The 21,782-nt window shown below is 35.8% G+C and overlaps 1 protein-coding gene across 1 annotated transcript in view; it reads right to left on the reverse strand.

Moving 5' to 3' along the window:
* LOC128982178 (protein Wnt-5b-like) overlaps window positions 1–21,782 on the reverse strand; it is a 59,383-nt gene that overhangs the window by 27,217 nt on the left and 10,384 nt on the right. The window contains exon 3 of the mRNA XM_054401236.1: window positions 20,462–20,519. Coding sequence (XP_054257211.1) covers window positions 20,462–20,519 — 58 coding nt within the window. The remainder of the gene's footprint in view (window positions 1–20,461; window positions 20,520–21,782) is intronic.

Genomic DNA, 21,782 nt, shown 5'->3' on the forward strand with positions numbered 1-21,782 from the left:
AAACCCGTAATAAAATATGTTACAGCAGTGCTTTTGTTTAATGTTATCTAAAAAAAAACAACAAAAAAAAACACTTAAATACAAATAGAGTCAACGTTTTTGTTTGGATTTATTTATTTACCGAATTTATTCCTACAAAGACTTCAGCTCAGTTGGTGCAGTAGTTTTCACGTAATTGACCATGAGACACACTCAAAAACATCAACATTTTCACATACATAATTTTAGGAAAATACTGAATTTTCTATTTTGCGATCTCAGGTTGCAAATCTGGAAAACAAAGTGAACGAGTACCAAAGTCAGTTCCTCGCGTCAAAATAAACCTTTGTACATGTTGGAAAAGAAACTAGTAAGTTCTAATTTCAATGGCATCCTCTCGTTTCGTCCAACGCACAGCCTCCGACCCTAGCATTGTTCGACGACGTAGATTAATTATCTTCCATTGACGAAGTCTGTCTTTAATTGGAGATGTTGAGATAACGTGACGTCGATCAAGAACGAGATGTCCTCTGAATAGTTATGATTAATGTAACTCTATGTCTGGATAAGGCTCTCAACTTGTATAGGATAGGTGTGGGAGGAACTAGGACAGTAAAGATTAACCGAAACGGTTGAGAAAACTTAAGAAAAATTAAGAAAACTATGAGAGAAAAAATGTAAAGGATTTCCTGTAGATTTTACGTTCCCCTATACATAGTATTGTTATTGTCAAAGTTTTCCAGTTTGAATTTTGGGTGGAAATGTCCGTTTTGGGTCCCCCTGAACTCAAAAGTGGGTTTCGAAGCGATATTGGTGTGTGTGGATTTGTACAGAGCTACACCCACTTTATTCTACATTCACCATTTATTAATTTTCTTTTCTAGTTCTATTTTAGGAAACTCAACATTTAGTAAAACTGCGGTAAATGAATAAATTATAGAATATACTATTTATTTCGATTTCGAGAGTGCGGTGTAGAAAATAATAATAACTTAACCAACCACATAACATTGTCTGGGTCAATGTAGTAGTGCTCGCCTTCAAATCTGAAGGTCGCTGGTTCGATCCTTAGTATGGATCCAGATGACATTGTTCAATAAAGAATTAATTAATGGTGCTATCCATTAAAACTCAATGTTAGTAACAAGACATGGTACGGAGTACCTATCAAAGTTTCTGCCCTATCCACAGTCTAAATCTTCAAAAGATTTTAGCGCGCATAATACGTCCTTCATGATGTTTCAATGAGCTCACTTCAATTTGTCCAGCGATCAATATTAATTTGCTTAATGTGGTATCGTTTAGTTACTTTAGATAAACCAATGGCATGTTTAAACATCTATGGAGCCTTTGGCTTTTGAAATTACACTTTAAAGTTTGTTTATCAGACGTATATCCGTTTTCTAACCAGGACAGGACAAAGAAGATTTACAAAGCTGTTATACTTCAAGAGGATGTCTACTCAAAAAGGTGATGTGAGACATATTGTCCTCCGGCGCGACAAAAATATCCACCGACTTGTGAATAGAATGGAAGAGTAGGAGAGAGAGAGAGTCGGTAAGTGTAAATAATATAGTTAGAATAGTTGAATTTACAAATAAGCAGTGCAAATAGTTCAACTACATGTCTGTTGTTTGTTGTGACTATAAATTTAGCACAAAGTTACGTTTCTTGCTCAATAGCTGAGCGGATATAGTATTCGCCTAGCGAAGTTTGTTTGTTCAACATTAGTAGAAGTCAGTAGCAATTTGATAGTTCGAAACTAGACCCAACAGTTTTTGACCATCATCAAGACATGTTCTTAGTCAGTAACAAAGTGATAAACTCATTCTTTAAATGGCCATCCTTCACTTAGATCTTGTCTTATTAGTTGCATGACTTCCAAAAACAATTGTAAATTTGTTAGTACCTTGGGGCCGAACCCTTGTCAGGTAATACAGCAGTACAAAGCTGAATTGGTATGTTTGGGAATTCGATGTCCACTTCTTTTAATAGTCAAAGGTTCAAAAATAGATTAAACATACTTCTTTATTTGAAACCATGGATTAAACAAAACATTACCCCTTATAGGCTTGTCATCATAATAACAACAACACATTATATCTATGCTTGTCAAAACAGTTTTAATGTTGGTTCCGTCCGGTCGGTCCGTTTCTTTTAGGGTTTTGTTTTTGTTTACAATTTGTTTATAGTTATTTAAATTGTTTCAAAATTTGGTTAGCCCTCTACTTAAACAATAGCTCGCCCTCTGAATTAATAAACCAAACAGTAGAGCGGTAGAGCACAAAACATATAATTAATCGTAAAATACGAGAGGGGAAATGACTTTAGATTCTACAATGGGGTGAGAAGTTTAATTAGTGAGTTGTTAAACTTACGGTTGTTCACTACTTCATTTATTTGTAATTTATAATTATATATTACTTTGTTAACCTACGATTTATAAATATTCCTCACGACTGAATTCCATCCTTTGACCAAACACCGTGTTTCTCACATGCTTTATTCACTCCGGAAATCCATTAATATTCATCACCCTCCGATGTTCGGCGAAGTAAGCACCATGACGGTCCGCGGGTCACACTGCCATTGTCCCGGAGGAGTCCGGAGTCCGGCCACGACGTGACGAAACCTCAAAACTCGGACGAGAATTTTAGGGGTTTACCGAGAACTCCTTAGTATTGAAATTGCCAGAGTGGTTTGTTTGGACGTTTTGATGGGTCGCTAAAGTGTGAGGTAGTAAAGTGTAATTGAATATATGTGGTAAAATGTCTGAAAGACAGTATGATGCACTTGACGGAATTGTTAACGGTTATGTTGGTACAAACACTGGTATTGCTACTGGTTTGGCTATATCTATTCCATGTCGCAGTTTTAACCAGTTTTATAGTAAATATGTTTCCCGACAGGTCGTGATGAGAAAAATTACCGACTTCTTTCGTAAACACACACTTTTTAATCAATCCAAACTGAATGGAAAAATTATCGTAAAAATACTATCTTTTGTCATACCAACGTTCATGGTAACAGAAACTAAGGGTAAATTTATAATTTTAATAGCATACTTGATGAGTGGCTCATTCAATTACGTTCTATTTGATAAGATATTTGCTATAGCTGGTCCATATGGGATGTTTACTTCAATCTTCAATATCTAAAAGTTAATAATAACTCAAAAAGTAGAAAATGGCATCTAGACCCAAAAACTATTGAACAACCACCATTCAGATGTTAAGGGTAACACTAGGCCTTTATGCTATATAAGCACTCGGATACAAATACAAAAATTTAAGTTAAGGGGTTCAAAAAGATCGCTGAACTAAGGGTGAGCTCATTAAAACATTACGAGAGGTTATGCACTCCAAAAGTATTTCATGTGCCACTTTTGACTAGTAACTGGCTACCTATTCTTTGAATTTTTCAAAAATTGTCTGCCAAATGAAATACGCAAGGTGGCAGTGGGTCACAGACCTCGACAAACTAGAACCAACAAAATCTGAAACTCACAAAAAAATCTTACATCAATCACCTGTCCACAGTTACATTTACAGAACTCAGCTGTTTGGACAGATCTGAACCGGTCCAAAGATCAACAGCTGATGTGTTTCCCGCCATTTCTCAACTGCTGGACTTGGGCCAGACCCTGTCATTTATTCATGGCTTCATCGCCTGCCTAATCACAAGCCATTCTTCATCGTACATGGGGGGGGTTTAGATATATTTCGACCCTAATACGAACCGAGAGCCAATCTATCATACGGGTTCGCGAAATGTTCAATCGTTCCCTTGTTGTTTATTGTTTCAAGGGCGAATTTGTTACAGCCTATTTAATGGCAAACAGGTTTTGGAGGTGTTTAATTGCTTGGGGTAAGACTTGGATCAAGGTAAAGATTTCATAGTTTCAATTTACCTTTAGTCTATCAGTGTGATTGTGATATAATTATAGCACAGTGTCCAAAAACCAGTGTAATGTTTGAGTTTCAACTTCAAAAAGAATAGTTTACTTCAGTGTATCATAGAGAGAAATTCTCACTGAGTCAAATAAGAAATATTTTTATCATTCGACGAATATATCTTATTTTCTATGTGGGAAATTCGCTAAAACTATCTATTTGCTATTGCATTAGGTCATATTCTATGAAAAAGTCACGACTAGAAGAACTGTCTCTGGAAAAAGAGTTAAGTATGAATCAAGTCATTTCAGATGCAGCAAATCATGTCAGTATCAAAACCACACAGTTCATAGCCTATCACTCCATTTTACACTCTCCTAACTCAATTTTTCATATTCAATTTGAAATACGTAGCTTACTCAACGTATGTATCAAATTAAGTTATCTTAGTGAAGCAATTAAGTGAAAATAAATACGAATAAAAACTCATTAGATTCTTTGGGACAGAAATCTATCGTTAACGTAATTTTACAATATCTAAACGAATTAAAGGATTGGAATTTTTATGTTGTGTTCAAATTTTTGATAGTGAACACGTTTTTATGAATGAAACCCTGAGAGGGAAGTTGATATTACAATGACAGGTTTCTTATCTCCCCTAATGGCGAACTGTCAACAACGCTGGGGGAACCGGTTGTATTAGAGCCCACACAAACCAATTTCATCATATTAATTTAAATTGGCTTTTAACATTTCTTATAAGAATTTTCAGATTGAATAAAGGTCATCAATACAAACTATTTAGGAGTGTCTTCTTCATATTAATTTTAATTTTCTGTTGACATCCCGTACAAGGATTTCAGACTAAATAAAAATTAGATATTTTTAAGAGACTTAGTTTTTGTAGCTGAAATTTCGACCTTTTCAACTGTAATTACAAAATTACCTATTTATAATTGCCCATTGGTACTTCTAGGTAAACACAAAATCTACCGTCAGGGATTCAACTCAATAAGCTTTCAAAGGTCATGTAAAGTCAATGTAATTCAGTTATGTTTGCTGATTTTCACAATTGAGTTGAAAACAATTTAAACAAATTCTTAGCAAACTATATTAAGAAGCGATTTGTCCCCTTCCACAACCCCGTAAAGGGCTATTTTCAGTAAATCAGTATTAGGGCTACTGTTTATTTCTCTATCGAGCAAAAATGAATCAGTTGGAGTTCATCAGCTGTGCATTTTCCCCAGTTAGAATTTTATCAGCTGATATTGCGTAAGAAAATAGTTCCAATTGAATAGCCTAAACATGCGTTCGAATTGTTACTAAAATGTATTTGTGTTCGTTATGGTGATACATTGTAGGGATATTTAGCTATAACACACCCCTTCATCGATAGAGGTAGTAAGTTGAACTCATCATTACGTCAGCGGAGTAATTCCTATTTCCTCAACTTGTTCAACACACCACAGACCAAATAGACCCCTTGGTAAACAACGAAATCCCACTTTAAAAACTGGAAGGAACTAACTTGATGTTTATCTATTCATAAATTTGATGATCCACAAGAGAACATGTTTATGCATCTACCACTAGAAGAGCCACATTGACCTTTTACCTAGATATTTTTACAAGATTTTCCAACTACTTGTCACATAATTCGTATAATCTCATACCATCATGTGGTTTACTACCTTTTAACGACAAGTGTAAAATTAATGAACCAATCCATTTAGCAGAACCGTTATTCAACCAAAACCAGTTAAGGTGATCCAGTTTCAAATGGAGTTAATGTCATTGCACTGATATACTGAGCAACCACGACCATTTCAAAATACTAATCATATTTGAGAAAGATTTCGTCCAATGATTAAGGTATTTATTGAAACACATTGTGGGCGGGGTCTCCCGATATTGGATTTTGACTTGTAGTTTTCGGTGGCCGCTTATTTTCTTGTTGGATCTGATTAATGCATTTCTGTAAAGGGCTGCAACTGTTATAATTATCAGTTGTTGTATCAATTGTTATCAGGTTTTTAATGTTGGTGTGGTAACAACTTTGATTGTGGGCTTAGACATTTCAAGCTGTGTCAGTTTTGGATTAAAAATATTTGTGGTTGAATTGAGCCAAGATTGAGCCCCCTACAGAGTGTCCTGTTGTCAATCACTGATTTTTTAAATACAACTTTTTGACCAAGCCAATCTGAAATCAAGCTGCAGTTAACTTGATCAACTTGTATAGGAAATTGATTGAGGAAATTATAATTACAATATTGGTCATAGCCATATAAATAGGCTAAAATTGGCTCAGTAATTGGATTTATAATTTTAAATCAACGAATGTAAAGTAAGAACAATACAATCGTAGAGGTTTCCAAATGAAATGTAATTAGGAATGCATACATTAAAATAAGATAGAAATTAGGACGTATAACTTGTAAGAAAGGAAGGAAAATTTATTGAATCAGTACTAACTAGATATTAGGTTATGTTTGGTTTATGTTTATGTTTGGTATATAAGTATGGTTTTCATTCGTGGATTTCTTTGCTACTTCATTAGTTACTGATATAGTAAAATCTGACTTGTAGCAGCTATTTTGGGGGTTCAAAAATTATTATTAAGTTCAGGAAAGTAGTGCAGTTATGTGGCATATTGAAAAACTTAACACACTTCACTTTAATTCGCCGAAGTTGAAACTACAGTACATAGGGCTAATGAGTAAAGTGGTATAAACATTTTAGTTGGTAGAACAAAAATTGTACCCAAATTTTGTAAAACGTATGCGTATAAACGTATGCGTATATTTAAATTATAAACGTCTTCCTTGACTTTTATATAGTTCATAGCTCATTTAACAAATTTCTACTATATAGTTTATCTGTACAAAAAGGGGTACAAAAATGTATTCAAAATCCGGACAAAAGGTTACCAAAATTAAATTTGGAGAAAACTGTCTATACAACTGTTGATACAGCTGGTTTCGCCCCGAAATTTCTACCTCACAATTTCTAAAATTAGAAATCATTAACACACGCTTAACCCATAACTAAATATTATATAATAGATTTCACCATCATAAATCGAGTGGTGAAGAAGTCAGTGATTAAAAATCTCGAAATTTCGAAACGAAATTGGTTCCGGGTATCCCACTATATCGTTTTGGAAACAACCAATAAAATCGCTGGAATTGAAGTACGGTCGGCAAAGGGGCCGACGACGACTACAATAGCGGAGGGGGATTCATTGGCTTGTAAATCCCAGCCTATTTCCCGCCTGTTACACCGAAAATTATGTTAATTGCATTCAATTTATACACCATTAGTCACAATAGAGTTGCCGCTGGGCGGGGACTAGTCACCAGTCAGTGGTCACTACAAGTTGTGTGCTGGTCACAAAATCTTTGGTTTGATACAAGGCTTCTTCAACGCCACAGAATCAATATAACCAATTTTTAAACAAGTCTCACAACGAAAAAATTAATTTAATTAAATTCACAATTAATTTAAGGAAGGGACGTTGTACCATGTATTAACCAGTGGAAAGAAGCTGGGCTTGTAAGTTTTTTCTAGGTACTGTAGTATGTTTAAGAGATTGTACAATTAAATATTAAGATAATTATTTAAAACTGTTACGCAGACCTTGGTACTTCTTTTAGCTGAATACCATGCAAAGATTGCAAAATGAGTGTAGAGCGGAGTGCGAGGATATGTTTAGATTTTCTACTGACCAAGATAAGTTTTTCCTAAGCCAAGACTATTTTAGCCCAATAATCTTTAGGTTATTACTTCATTTGACCTGGTCACCACATGATAACTCTTTTAAGAGAATAATCAAGCAAATGGAGTATCTTTTCCCAATAAAATATCTTTTCATAAGAAAGTATCAAGGAAAATGGTTCCAATAGAAAATTGGTCCTTCGATGCCGGATTAACAACATCCAATTGATTCTGGTTGTGCTTGCAAAACACTGCTTTCTCATTTTAGCTGATGTTTTCCTTATGCGAATATTTTTCCTAAGAGAATATTAATTATATGAATAAAAAATATCCCTCTATCCCAGATGGACCAAAGATAGTACCTTTTACACATTGTCTTTCTCATTTTAACATTTCATTTTACCTATTGACCATACAGGTAGGTTCATATATAGGTAGGCTTATCAAGCAAATGCACGTTTTAGTAAGCGCATCTTTTAAGAAAATTGTTTAGCCATGATGTGCATGAACGCCAATTACTAGGTAGCCAATAAGTGTTCACTTCTTATCTGAATTAAACAAAGACAATTATATCAAACTAGTTAATTAGGTGGTACAATGTAATTTGGTTTCTAAACTCAATGGAAGAAATTCTACTATTTCATGCAGCAGATTTAAAAACATCTTCCACGTCCTCTACCCATTGCTAAACACGGCTACAACAGCTAGACTAATAAATCTGCTGAGACAAATTGTAGGAACTCAAGAAACAACTTACACACATACATTCTATCACATTAACATAAAAACCTAACGCAAAATTCCTCCCATTTAAAAAATCGAAACCAAATTTCCCTCGGGTCGATGAAAATCTACCACAACACAATACGCAAACGTAACTTGCACCTTTCAAATCGTAATGCATATGAGCTTTGCAGCACCTTCAAGTATTCTATAGTATTGCACGCGTATTACAACACATAATCCCATGTTTTCAACCCTCTCAACAGATGGACAGCCCCTGGGCAAACCTCTATAAACTAATCACTAATCGGTCTACTGGTCTATTTATTCTTCTGATCCCTCCCCCCCTTTTGTCCGAGATTGTTATTTTTCCCCTCCCCTGGCATCAATCTGTCCATGAGCCCTTCTGGTGTTCCTAGACTACTATAACTGTCAGTCGTGAACAAATTATTTGCTTACAATTACTTGATTATTTTGTCAAGACGAAAATGTAGAACGCTTGTATCACCCACTGTTGCGAGATCAGGACGTAACTGAGGAGAATATTTGAATATTAACCCAAATATGAATGGTGGATGAGTGAAAAAGTGTAGCTTTGTTACCCACCAAAATCTAGCTGTTTCATTAGTCAAGATATATTTACAAGAACCAACCAATCAATCAATCAATCAACTAATCAATTATTTAAGATGGGGACGCCACTATGTGTGTATTTTAACCCAAATATGGGTGAAGGGTGAGTGTAGGATGAGTGGCGCGATCTTGTAGTCTTATTAGTGACTAAGACAGACTTATTCCTTAGACACAGCTCTTAATTAATAGCCCATACAGCCAATGGCAACTAAGGGACCTACAGTTTATAGTGGAATTCGAATGAAATTTTTCCTTGTTATTAACGAATTGGTCTAATTATCAGGATAATACTGCGGATAGTCGTAGTACTCACTATTGCGGACGTTAATCCACAACAGCATCCACAGTGCATGCCTATAAATATCCACAATTCGTGACCTCATAATAGCTGGATTGCAGGACGACGCCATCGTCCTAGTCTGAACTAACGATGAACAACATTCAAACTGGACGGAAAATTTTGAGTTCAGTTTTAACCATTCTATATTTTCCCAGAATATTACTTAAACTTTTGGAGTATCTCCTCATCATGAGGACTTTCACTTTTCCAAAGTATGAATAACAAGATCATAAGGGTGAGCTTGGTAACTAAAAGCCATTAATGATTGGCGGTGGATTGTTTATTAATTAATGATTGCCTCTGGTACAGAAGTTCAACGTTCTAATCTCTTTATCAGCCTCACGCTTTTGTAACAATAACACTTTCTTCAATGCAACAATGGAAACAGATGATGCTAGATCTAACTTTACGCACTGAACGGTTCAATCCCAGCACGCTTTGAGAACATCTCTTATTTACCCTTCTGAAAGGTCAGTGATATACAAGTCAAGTGCGGGAACCAAAGATTGATGATGTACCAGTTCACAGCGACGCCGCCCGAAGATCGTATGTGAATCGGCCGCAGCGAACCAGGAACGGTACTTCAGACCGAGGCTTGTTGATTTATAATCCTCTGGACCTGGAGCTGGTGTTGATCTTGTGGGTTCTCTACGGGGAGACTGCAGTCGGTCTTTTAAACATATAAGTGTCGGAAATGAAATTTGAATGCAATCTATACAGTTGTAACACTTATGTGTCCAACCAAAACAACTAGACTGCATTGGTTAAATAGTTGTACAAATCTACCCATCTAGGAATACTATAACCCTACTTTCCGTTCAATTTCAACCTAGAGATGTGCCTCACAGTCTTTGGAAATTCCGAGGTAGGGCTTCGTTGGGTACATTGAGGAAGTATTTACGGATATTTTAATGCTACTAGTATAAGATATGGGCCAGCAACTTCATTTGTTTATGTTTATGATCCATGCCGGTTCTGTTCAACTACTCGTGGATTTAGGTATCATTTTGTAGCTTATAATCTAGCTGAAGGACGAATGTTAACTAAAAAAAGGTAATTTTATTTCTGGCTTTTGTACCCCAAGCGTTTGATTTATTTATATAGTTCCTTCTGATTCAGTGATGCTGGCCACATTTCTTCATAAAGCTGGGTTTTCTATGCGCGGAAGCGGAGCGTGGAGAGCGGACTCATCTTCTTTGGTAATTTAATGTTACTGTTTTCCTAGAAGCGGAGCCATGTTAATCACTTTTCCTCCCTCCGCGCTCACTTCTGCGTCTAGGCAAACACGGTTTAAAATGTGATTTTTCATTAAAAACAGCTGATCCTTCAGTTGTATCAATGTTTGAATACAGACTATATTATAACCTCTTCTCTAAAGAGACGAAACAGTTTTTGAACATGGATTGAAGGTATTTACTCAGGGGAGGTATAGAAGAGGCTAGGATGACAGCTGTGGGCTTCTTATTAGCTGAAGGAACGCCATTACCGTAACAAAACGGTTGATAGCCATCGGCTTCGGTGGTCTAATGGTTAGCGTGCCGGGCTGATATACTGTAGGTCCCGGGTTCGAATCCCGCCAGTGGCATTAACTTTTTGTCCAAGATTTTTTCATTTTCAGCAAGTTTGGTTGGTTTGGATTGGTTATTACGGTTTAATTTTATTATTAAGTCATTATAAAATTTTAATTGAGCAATTTCTAGTTTTATTTTATAAACAGAATTATTTTTCCGATTACTATAAACTTTTGTTATATTATTTCTTTATCAGCAAGTTTGGTTAGTTCGGTTAGGTTATGATAGTTTAATTTTATAATTAAAAATTAATAAAATAGAATTTTAGGCATTTATAATTTTATTTTATGAACAGAACTATTTTTGCGATTAGTAAACCTTCATTGCCAAAGTGCTCTTTACTACAGCGCTGTTCACGGAGGAATTTTGAACTAAATGCCTCATTTGTACCTCCCCTAAGTCAGACCCTGGATTGAATAGGTAACTATTAGGTAACTAAGTAAATAACTATTCATAACCTAGATCTATAATCAACATAATTTAGTTATTTATTGTTAAATAGTAGTTTTATTCACCTAGGTCTTGAAAAAACATGATCTTTGAAAGGTAAGAACTAATCACATAGTTTGTTTTGCCTCGGAAACAAGGTTTTAAGTCCTATTAAGATGCACAATTTGCGTACAGGTCCCTGTCATGTTATATGCTACAATTTATGTTTTAAATAAGTGATGAAGCAACTCACAAGCATTCTAAATAGGGGCATTTGTGTTTATTGTTATAGACACTCTGAAGATGACACAATGAAGTGAAAGACGCATCAGTGACTAGATCAACAACATCAAAAACAAAAGGCAACAACCAAATATAAAAGGTAACTTAATTATTCTTATTTTTGTTAGTCCGAGCATCTATTAACATGGTTGTGAAGATTAGTAAAGAAAAATTAAACTCAATCTCTGTATTACTATTTATGAAGGGAAGATTCCAATTAGTTGCCAGTAGCTAGTGCGCCTAGGCGTAGATGATGTGATAATAGATAGTTTCTGTACTGACAGAACCAATTTTGGAATATCACATTTGGGCGTGGCTAGGAAACTGATACAACGGAAATGGAAGAGCCATCTTCTCTTTGGTAGGTCCTTATATAAGGCTGGAAATTTCATCCTGCACATTTATAGGACAACGCGTGTAGCTTCTACTAAAACACTTTATCGCAAAAGGATACAAAAGTTTGTCAAATGTGCCCGAAAGACGGGTTTTAAGAGATGCCAAAACTTGGGAGGAGGAATCGAAGCAGGTCTCTAACGGAGAATAAAACGTTTTTCCTCTCAAACAATGCATCCGCTTAGAACTCCTAATCCAAAATAAAGTAAGACACAAAAAATAATATAGGCTTAAACCATCAATCTAAATAACTACAGTACGAGTGTACCGTATACAAGTCGATGTCATTGTTCTGTCGAATTTTGTTCTCTTTGAGACAAAGTCCCACCACCTTTGTCATACTTTCTAATTATGAATACAAATTACGTGTTAGGCACATTCGACATGAGTAATCTTTAACACAAAAGACGATTAGTATCACATCGCATCAACTATTACACATATTTCAACCAAATATACACTACATTGGACAATTCTTCTATGCGATAAAACGGATTATAATGCGCAACCATATAACCAACCATCCGAAATCAAGTAGTTAATAAAGTGCAGTATCACGCTATGTGGGAACGTACATAGAAACGTCGAAGAATAACACATGACTCTAGTCAGTCGCGGGTTTCAATCCATTACGCAGAATAAATTTATCGCTGCGCACAACTTGGAGTGAGATCTGCGCATGCGTCATGTCGCTCAATCAGCACGGCGCAGCTACATGCACAAGCGCTGCCTGCCCGATTAATGAACTCTTCAGCTACTGACGTTCAGTGAGAACTAAACAGTTTCCCTTCGCTGTATAGGTGTGAGTGATATTTTATACATTCTTTATACGGAGAAAGTAGATCCATTAAACATCTGAGGAGATTAATTATTTTTGAGATTCATTCATAACTTAATTCCTTATTTAACTTACCATCAAAAAACGATTACTTGAGAATAGAAACATTACATTTTAGGCCACCCACTTCAGCTCGGTACAGTGTTGCAAGTAGTTGACGACGTTGACGTTACCGTCATTCAGTTGACGGTTGACGGTTGATGTCAAAGTGTCAACCACACATGTTACAGCTTGCTGGGAGAGTTGAGCTATTAAAGCATTGTGTCACTGGACACAGCATTATAATCACAATGCTGAAGTGGCGCGGTGGAAACCGTAGAAAGTCCAGGACGTTTACATAATGTGGACGAGGATTCGAGATTTTAGTAGACACAAGGTGGAATGCCGCTCCTTGGGAGTTTTGACTATGTTGAAAGGATTTTTGGATAATGTAATTTACTTGTGGATAGGCAATAGTTTACATATAGATCGGTATATTGAGTTAAAGTGTATGTAAAGCTGATTAAAGTACTGTAGTGAAAAACAAAACATCAACTACATAAGCCAAACATTAGAACTTAAAAATTGGGGTTTTTCCTGAGCTGATCCAGGTTTCTAAATCAATACGGCCATACGGTAGGGTGTTTAATCAATGATCTTGGCTTTTGGACATTAAATTAGACTTGCTAGTTATATATAAATGGACCAGTTAGCATATTTTAATGTTAAAAAAAGACACATAGTTGTATGATCTACTCACAGACTGTGCTACTATCTACAGTTTTATTTCTCCTTAATTTACAGTCTAAGTTCAGTACAGTGAAAGCTACAGCGATAGTTTGTTGATGTGGAATAAAGGAAGCTAACGTTTCGAATCCTTTTAGTTTGGTCCCAGTTAAAACGTGGTGTATTCCAGAGAAATTCGTAATTGCCAATATGACACTGTGCTAACATTCCATTGTAAAATGTTTAATCGTTCAAATAATGTATGCTTCCGAATACCCAGTGAAGAAACTACTGGTTTAAACCTATTGTCCAACCAAAAGCGAAAACACTGCGTGACACAAAACTCAGCATATTCACAGAACGTGGAACAAACACGAAAGGTCACACACAAAGAGATACCGACGAGATAATCCAAGCCAATTACCACTCGCCAGCGGCCAACGAAAGGATCAGATCTAGACCACCTTTGGTACAAAACTGAGTTGCCATTTAATCTAGATGGCGGTGGATAACGAAGTTAAGCGGGTCACGGCTGGTCGACTGGTTAGTGGATTTACATTTCAATTTGTCCGCAGTTATCAGTAATGGCCCGGTATCAGATGTAAGGCTGCCGCTGTCGTGACTGTCTGCGATTCTTCACCCACGCTCCACTCAGCCACTGGTTTTTGTCCATCCATCGAGGGATTTTTCTTATTGGATGCATTTACTAGTTACTCGCTTTAGAAAAAGATACTCGGTTGGAAAGAGATCGCAGAATATTCAGAATTTGAATGACTGCGTTCAACAGCCACTGGATACGTCCATCCTGAATTGGGAGACCTTTTTTTAAAATAGACATACACTTAATGCTCTCTTGGGGAACAGATATTAGCTTGGGAAAAATTGAGGAATGTCCAGTTAAAATGAGAACTACAGCGTTTTGCTTGAACAGTCACTAGTTATTGTCAATCTGGCATCAGAGACCCATTTTAAATTAGCAACTACTTAAAATTATCTTGGGAAAAGATACTTGCTTGGAAAAAAATCAGGAATATCATGCTAAAATTGGGAATACAGCACGCACAAACGCACAGCCACTAGTTTAAGTTTTTGTGCATCCGGCATCTAAAGACCATTTTTATTGGGTACATTTACTTATTGTAAAAATATATTTGCTTGGGGGAAAACGAACTGACTAGTTAAAACGAGAAACACAGGGTATATGACTAAAATAAATCTTACTATAATGTTCTATCCAAACACTTTTATCAATCACATTCGTCCCTCGCTTATTAACTTGCATTACCAGCGATCACATGGTATTGCCATAGACGAAAAGAATTAAATATAGACTGTCAGCCGTGCAGCGGTAACCATGGTTACCATGGGTTCTGGCGCACACTGCTGGGAGCGCCGTGTAGTTACGTAGCACGTAGGCCGTTACAACATGGCGCTCCCAGTGGTGTGCGCCAGAACCTATGGTAACTGCAGCACAGCTGACGGTCTATATTTAATTCTTTGGTATTGCTTTAGACAATCGATACAATAGTCAATTGTATTACCAATTATCATTTAAACTCCACCTCCGAACGTTGCCAAACCGGTATAAATCATATAAAAACTGTGGAACTTCCTGTTTATCCATAAATGCCTAAAAAGGCACCCTGCAATAGCATAATCAAGTGAGATACGTTGGAGTCTGTCGGTTATTCAATATTAATTATCTGTACAACTTTCTCCCGTCTCGGTTGGTCGAATAAGAAACCAATCAGAATCAGAGCCTTAATGAAGCAGTTGTACTGTGAGTCTTGCGTCTGCATTGACACCTGTCAAAATAATCAACGCTTAGGCATTGGACTTTGAATGTTTAATATCAGAGGGTCATATCGGTGGGAGTAGTCTGGTGTTTCGTTCTGGAAATACCAGGTTAAAGTAGAAAAATAACCAATGGGCTTTAACCATTTGATTGTGATCCTATTGTTTGGAGCCCAGCTGTTTGATTATTTATTTGATGTTCGTTAGACATTTGACATTATTAACCAACGTGATCAAACGGATTATAATGCGGATTAGACAAAGATACTCTCTTGGGGGACAGATACTAGCTTGGGAAGAGATCGCAGAATGTCCAGTTAAAATTGGAATGACTGCGTGCAACAATCACTGGATTCGTACATCCTGAATTGGGGGACCTTTTTTAATATCCATACACTTAATGCTCTCTTGGGGAACAGATACTAACAGATTCACTTAACGAAGAATCACTATCTTGTATTATATTTGTTGTGAAGTCTTCAAGTCATTGGTCAGGCAGCCTTGAAAAATTTGGATGCGTTGATCACACAAGTTGACCAACACTAGACAACTATTGAAGCCACGAACCACATATTTTCCCTACAGCATTCAGCTAGACTGCCTACCAACAACCTGTACCAACAGACATACTGTACAAACACCAACATACAGGGAAGGTTTACTGTTCAGATAAGGCAAGTGTAGAGAGTCGGCCAAGATTCGAGCGGAAAATCAACGGTCCTACTTTATCTCCTTGCAGGACCCCGTACAAGTGAGGCCTATTTACGATGTACAAGCGTTACTGTACAGTGTACATGTACGTGGATGGGGACTATCTAATGTTGCGCAATGCTAATTACGACCCTTATATTGCAAGATATGCTAGCGGGTTATGTTGAAAGGCTGTATGGATATACAACTATATTACTCAAATATATTTGATTTTAACACCGGATGTAAGGGGTTCATAGTTACAGTGGTCTTCAGGGGTTTTGCATTACCCAAAAACCAAGATAGAGTATTTGTTTTAGCGAATTTCTAATATGGAATAAGCTATTACTGTGCTGTAGGTCTCATGGTAAGACCTGGACCCGGGACCGATTTACTTTTTTGATCTACTATGGGAACAGGGGTTTATCGGGGGTTTCATGGGGTAAAAATGGGTTAATTTTTCACCCTGAAAACATACAATTTTGCAATATCTTTCCAAACCATTTTGTAGATGAGAAGAAATAAAATTGAGTATATTGAAACATTGTTGTATGCCTAACGGTTACAGGAAAAATCCCAAAAAAGTGTAAATTTAAAATGACCATGTTATTCTTACGGAGAATAAATGAACTGTTGTAGTTTGCTTGTCTATAGACATGCTTTAATTAAATTTGAAATTTTGTTTACTTCATACTAAGCTATCAATATTTAAATAAAAATCCCTATTTTCTTACTTGTAACAGCAAACCTATCTACTCATTAAAATTAATGATACTTAAATAGGAAATGAATCTGACAATTAAGGGAATAATTTAGTGTAATTCCAGCCAGGTAAATGGAAATCCGCTTAGTCTGCAGGTTTGCTGCGGCGGGGGTGTTTTTTAATGTGTTGGATTCGTAGAGAATAGTTAGCAACAGTTTTCCCCATTTAAGACATGATCACTGTTAGTTCTGCTTTTTAGAAACGGTTAAATATAGAATAATATTGTACACATAAAATAAAGTTATGGAACAGCAAAACTATTGTAAATTGATTCCAAACCCCAAATAAAACTTTGTGACGAACTATTACCATTTCATTTTTTAAATCGGTAATCCAATTGGTTGCTGTAGAAACTAGTTTCTATGTGACACTATAGTAACACCATTTACTACCTATTTACTACCCTTGATCAATAGCTAACTGAACGATCGATGGAAATTGCCATTAGCTGTATGGGCTATTAATTAACAGCTGTGTCTAAGGAACATGTCGGCCTTAGTCACTAACAAGACTACAAGATCGCACCACTCATCCTACACTCATCCTTCACACATATTTTGGTTAAAATACGCACATAGTGGCGTCCCCATCTTAAATAATTGATAATTGATTGATAATTAATATTCAACGTGAAACCACAAGAGAAAATTAATCTAAAAATTGTAATAAAGCATTTTTCAATCTAATTCTTAACAATTACACATCTTACATAATCTTACGTAACAAATTTCGCAACCCGGTTTCAACCGGTAAGTGTTCAGCCGGTATTTTATAGACCAGGTTCATTATTTGATATAACGTCGCTCTATATGGGGATCAGCTGATTTTATTGGTAATCTCGTGAAAAATTAAATTAAACCCCCATTACAACTTCCTCTCCGACCCGTGAACCTTAATAACAGTGATTTAGCCTTGCAATTTTCAAATTTGTGCCAGTTTTTGAAATAGGTGTAATTGGTTCCTGCGAATTAGGGGGTTTTACTACGTAAAATTGGTTTTATGGTTTGGAAATCCATGGATTGGTGGTGGTTTGGAGTACTTTAAAAGTGAGATGATGCGTTTTAAGATACTCGAAAAAGTTAAAGAGACTTAAGATACTTAAAAAGTTGGTGTATAAATCAATTATAAAGTAACTGAAAGGGTTTTAAATAATTCACACATCAGCGGATTGGAATATTTAAAACACATTTCCAATTTTTAAAGATTTTGAAATTGTAAAAATGTAAAGAGTAAGAAGGCAATTGAGTTAATATTGTAATACACCATAACTGAGTAATTAGTAATATAGTTTAAGTTAAACTACTGCAAATTTAATGTATACTATTTTCCCAATTACCTACAAATGAATTAAAAAAGAGTTAGTCTCATCTAGTGGCATTAGCTGTTAAAACCATTACTAAGAAACATTGAGGGGTTCCAACATTGACTATATAACATTATATAAAGAATAATAATAATATGTATACGTTTTTCTTCAAAGTAAAATATTATATCAACTGTTATTTGTTTCAAAAGATACCGAAAATTTTAATTTCAAATTAGGTTGATATTTTGACTCGTTTTCTGGTGTAGTTTTTTCTAATGAAAATCCCCCCCCACCGATTACTTTTTTCAATATTGTAGGTATATATTTTATGATTACTTTTGTTGGATTAATTTTCTCTGTATTTTCATTCGCAAAAAATAAGATCGCCAAGAAAATGGTGAAGTCAAACGGACACAAACCATCCACAATATATGGACATCGAAAATCTTGAAGAATTAAATAACCAAAGAAAACTTGAATGAGAAACATTAATAAGAGAAAAAGGTAAAGAAAAATGAAACTCTCCACATCAAACTAAAGCACAACACAAATAGCCAAACTAGCAAACGAGAGAAAATTTTTCGATTTCATTTATCAGTGTAAAGACAGAAAATAAATCAATATTAAGGCTCCATCAATTGAATTTAATTGTAAAAGTAATTTTGAAGGCAATTTTCTCGTTACAAAGTTGGTCATCTTGATACAGGATTAGGGTTCCCGGAGGAAAGACAGAACGATTTCCGCATCCAAGAAGACCGCACTCGATAAATCACAACTGATAGTATCAGGTAGGATAGCATTGCGGAGATCACTTACAACTGACTAATACACCACAGATGTCTGTATTGGGGTTGCTACAGTGGATCATTGTATCAAACCTTACCTTATCTGCAACTTTATTTGAATTTTGGTTTTCAATATATAGTACACTTACTTGTAGTGTAATCCGTATAAATAGATAAAAACACAATAGGGGTGTTCATAAATAGTATTTATCATGATTCATGATTTTCATGATCGTCTTGTATTGATATTTGAAACTGGTGTAAGGGGTGTATCTGGTTGTATATATAGTGTGAGAAGTTCTATGTGAGGCTAATTTAGTTAATGTTTGAGGAAAAATGCTTAATATACGGTTCTTGAGGCGGGATGCATATCAGTATTCAAATTCGATAATCTTATGAAGCTTCGTTCTTGACAGATGATAAGAGTTAAAAATTACATTTACCGTCACCAAAATTACAAAACACCATCTGGCAACGTGTAAATCGCACTAATATCTTATTTGGTAAACGTAAGAGAATAGCGGCGTCGGCGAAAGGACTGAGAGTAGTAGTGGGCCGAGTTTATAGCCTTGTAGTACACCTGGGATAATAAGTAGGCCTGGTGTCAAGACATACACACACACTCACGATCAAATATATGACTGTGCAATACACCGACGCATAAACAACTCAGCACGCGTGCGGAATGTTAATAAATAACGTGTGAAATTGACAATTTTCCTCAGTGATAATTAGACGATTGTTTTAATTAGAAAAATATATGTGACTTAGCAAAAATTACACTCCGTTTAGTCGTAGTCATAAGAATCTTGGAAGTTAACTGAATCATTATGTGAAAATATTAGCCAAATCTTTGGATGTGTCTCTGGTCTTGGTTTTTTTTGTGGGGTATGCCGCAGCAGATTTCACACCGAGGTGATGTCCCCATCTCCAATAATTTATAATTAACACCAAGAAGCATCATTTGAATCATCAGTACACCTATCTAATTGGATTAACTCTACATTATGGTCTTCTTCAGTTGTTATGTTACTTTACTCGATATAAAGATGCTGCAACGCATCCAAAATCTCGGCCAGAAGATGCTCTAGTTCAACGCCGAGGTCAAAGCCAGAAGACCTTGGTTAAATCCTAAATTGGCTAGTCTACTTTGATCGGTAATTCTACTCCCTGGAAAAACTTTTAGTAAAAAAAATATTTTGACTGTATACAACAATGTGGATAGAACTAAGGTTCAACAATTTAAAGGAATTTAAACTTGTGAAACGATAATAGTATTATTTATCAAAGCTAAAAAAGATGGGTGTGTTGGTAGACTAGTCGGACTTTTTGTGCAGGAGGGCCAGGTTCGATCCCTGGTGGATTCGAATTAATAAAAGTGATTTGAATTAACGTTTTGCCTGATAAGAGTTTGTGGTTTTGTTCAACATACCACTAGTGGAGACTTTACGAAAAAGGAAAAACAGTTCCTTTAAAATTTTAAAAATCCAGCCCTCTAATTTTGTTTGTTTCTCTCGAATCGGAGTCCGAGACGTCAACCACTAGGCAGGAAAACATAAAATTTTGAGCTATAAAAACCGAAAGTTATTTGAAATAGGGGAAGGGATATTAATATTTACAGACCTCTTCCTGGATACTCCTATTGATATCCATTCGAGCATTTCTTGAACAGGATACTTACCTGTAACAGAAACACCAAATTAATTACTACAAATCTAATTCATCGCCAATTTCTAAAATTATGTACAAAACGTTTGAATACATGTTTATTTTATACAATACATACCAATGCCACCCAACGTAATGATTTTAACCGGTTTGATCGAAATACACTCGCTTTTTGATGGTAATAAACAGGACCCAATGTCCTTGATTCTTGGGATTTTAATAAATGATTTTGTCCAAAGAAGTACTGTAGCTAATTTTGTTTAGTCAGGAATAAACTTTGCCTATACAAAGTATCTCACTCCTTTGTAAATTCAACCTTCACTAAAAAGATTTGGATTAAATCCACCCAGTTGTGTCAGTATCTCACTTGGTAACATTTGGTAATAATAATGAAGTGCAATTTACATCTATCAAGAGTCACATCTACTTTGGCCAATAAAATGGTTAGCATCGCGTTAAAGGTGACATTTAGGATACTTCAAACTAAAATGCATTAAAATCCAAGCTCACAACCATAACCTCTACAGAAGCCCCACCTCACAAAACCATCCCGTATTGATACGAACAAAAATAAACGTGTTCGAAAGGTGATAAAATGTCACGGCTTATTATTGTACACCATCCCGCACTCTGGGAGAAAAAGACCGAAACGTGACTGCTTTGAGTACTAAAGAGGTCAACGCTGTAGGAATGTAAATGAAGGCACTAACAGACGGTTTATGATAATATATTGCAGAATGAGCAGTAGGTTCCAGTTGTACGTTGGAGATAGGCTGCATTCCTGGTCTTGCTGGTTGTGTAAATCAACCTCTGTGACCAGCTGATGGAGACTGCAGCCAAACAGCTGATTATGTTTGAAGCTGCTAAAACAGCTGATTGACTATAAATATGGTGGAAACCTCATAAGGCTAGGAATAAAGAGTTTGCACTTGTTAAATACTCCTGATTGACTATGTAGGTTCAAAACAGATGATTTAGTAAAGTTTTGATGAAGACAGCTGATTCGAGTTTGCATTTTTGATCGAAGACTCCTGATTAACTGGACAGTTGGTTTGAAACAACTCAATTCAGAATCAATATACCCTTGAAAGACAAATTTATCCGTCCAAATAAGTTAGACTATTGTAAATGAGTGCATTTATGAGTTTGAAATAATATTTAGATTTTCATTAAGACGTTGTATTTATTCTACCAATGTTTAGCCACTGCACTCTTGTACGAGCCAGCAACACTACTATCACTAAATATGAACCAATACAATGTAGAAAGCAATTTT

Source organism: Macrosteles quadrilineatus, unplaced genomic scaffold, assembly GCF_028750875.1.
Source record: "Macrosteles quadrilineatus isolate MER2022 unplaced genomic scaffold, UCM_ALF_1.0 Scaffold_153__1_contigs__length_253293, whole genome shotgun sequence".
NCBI lineage: Eukaryota > Metazoa > Arthropoda > Insecta > Hemiptera > Cicadellidae > Macrosteles > Macrosteles quadrilineatus.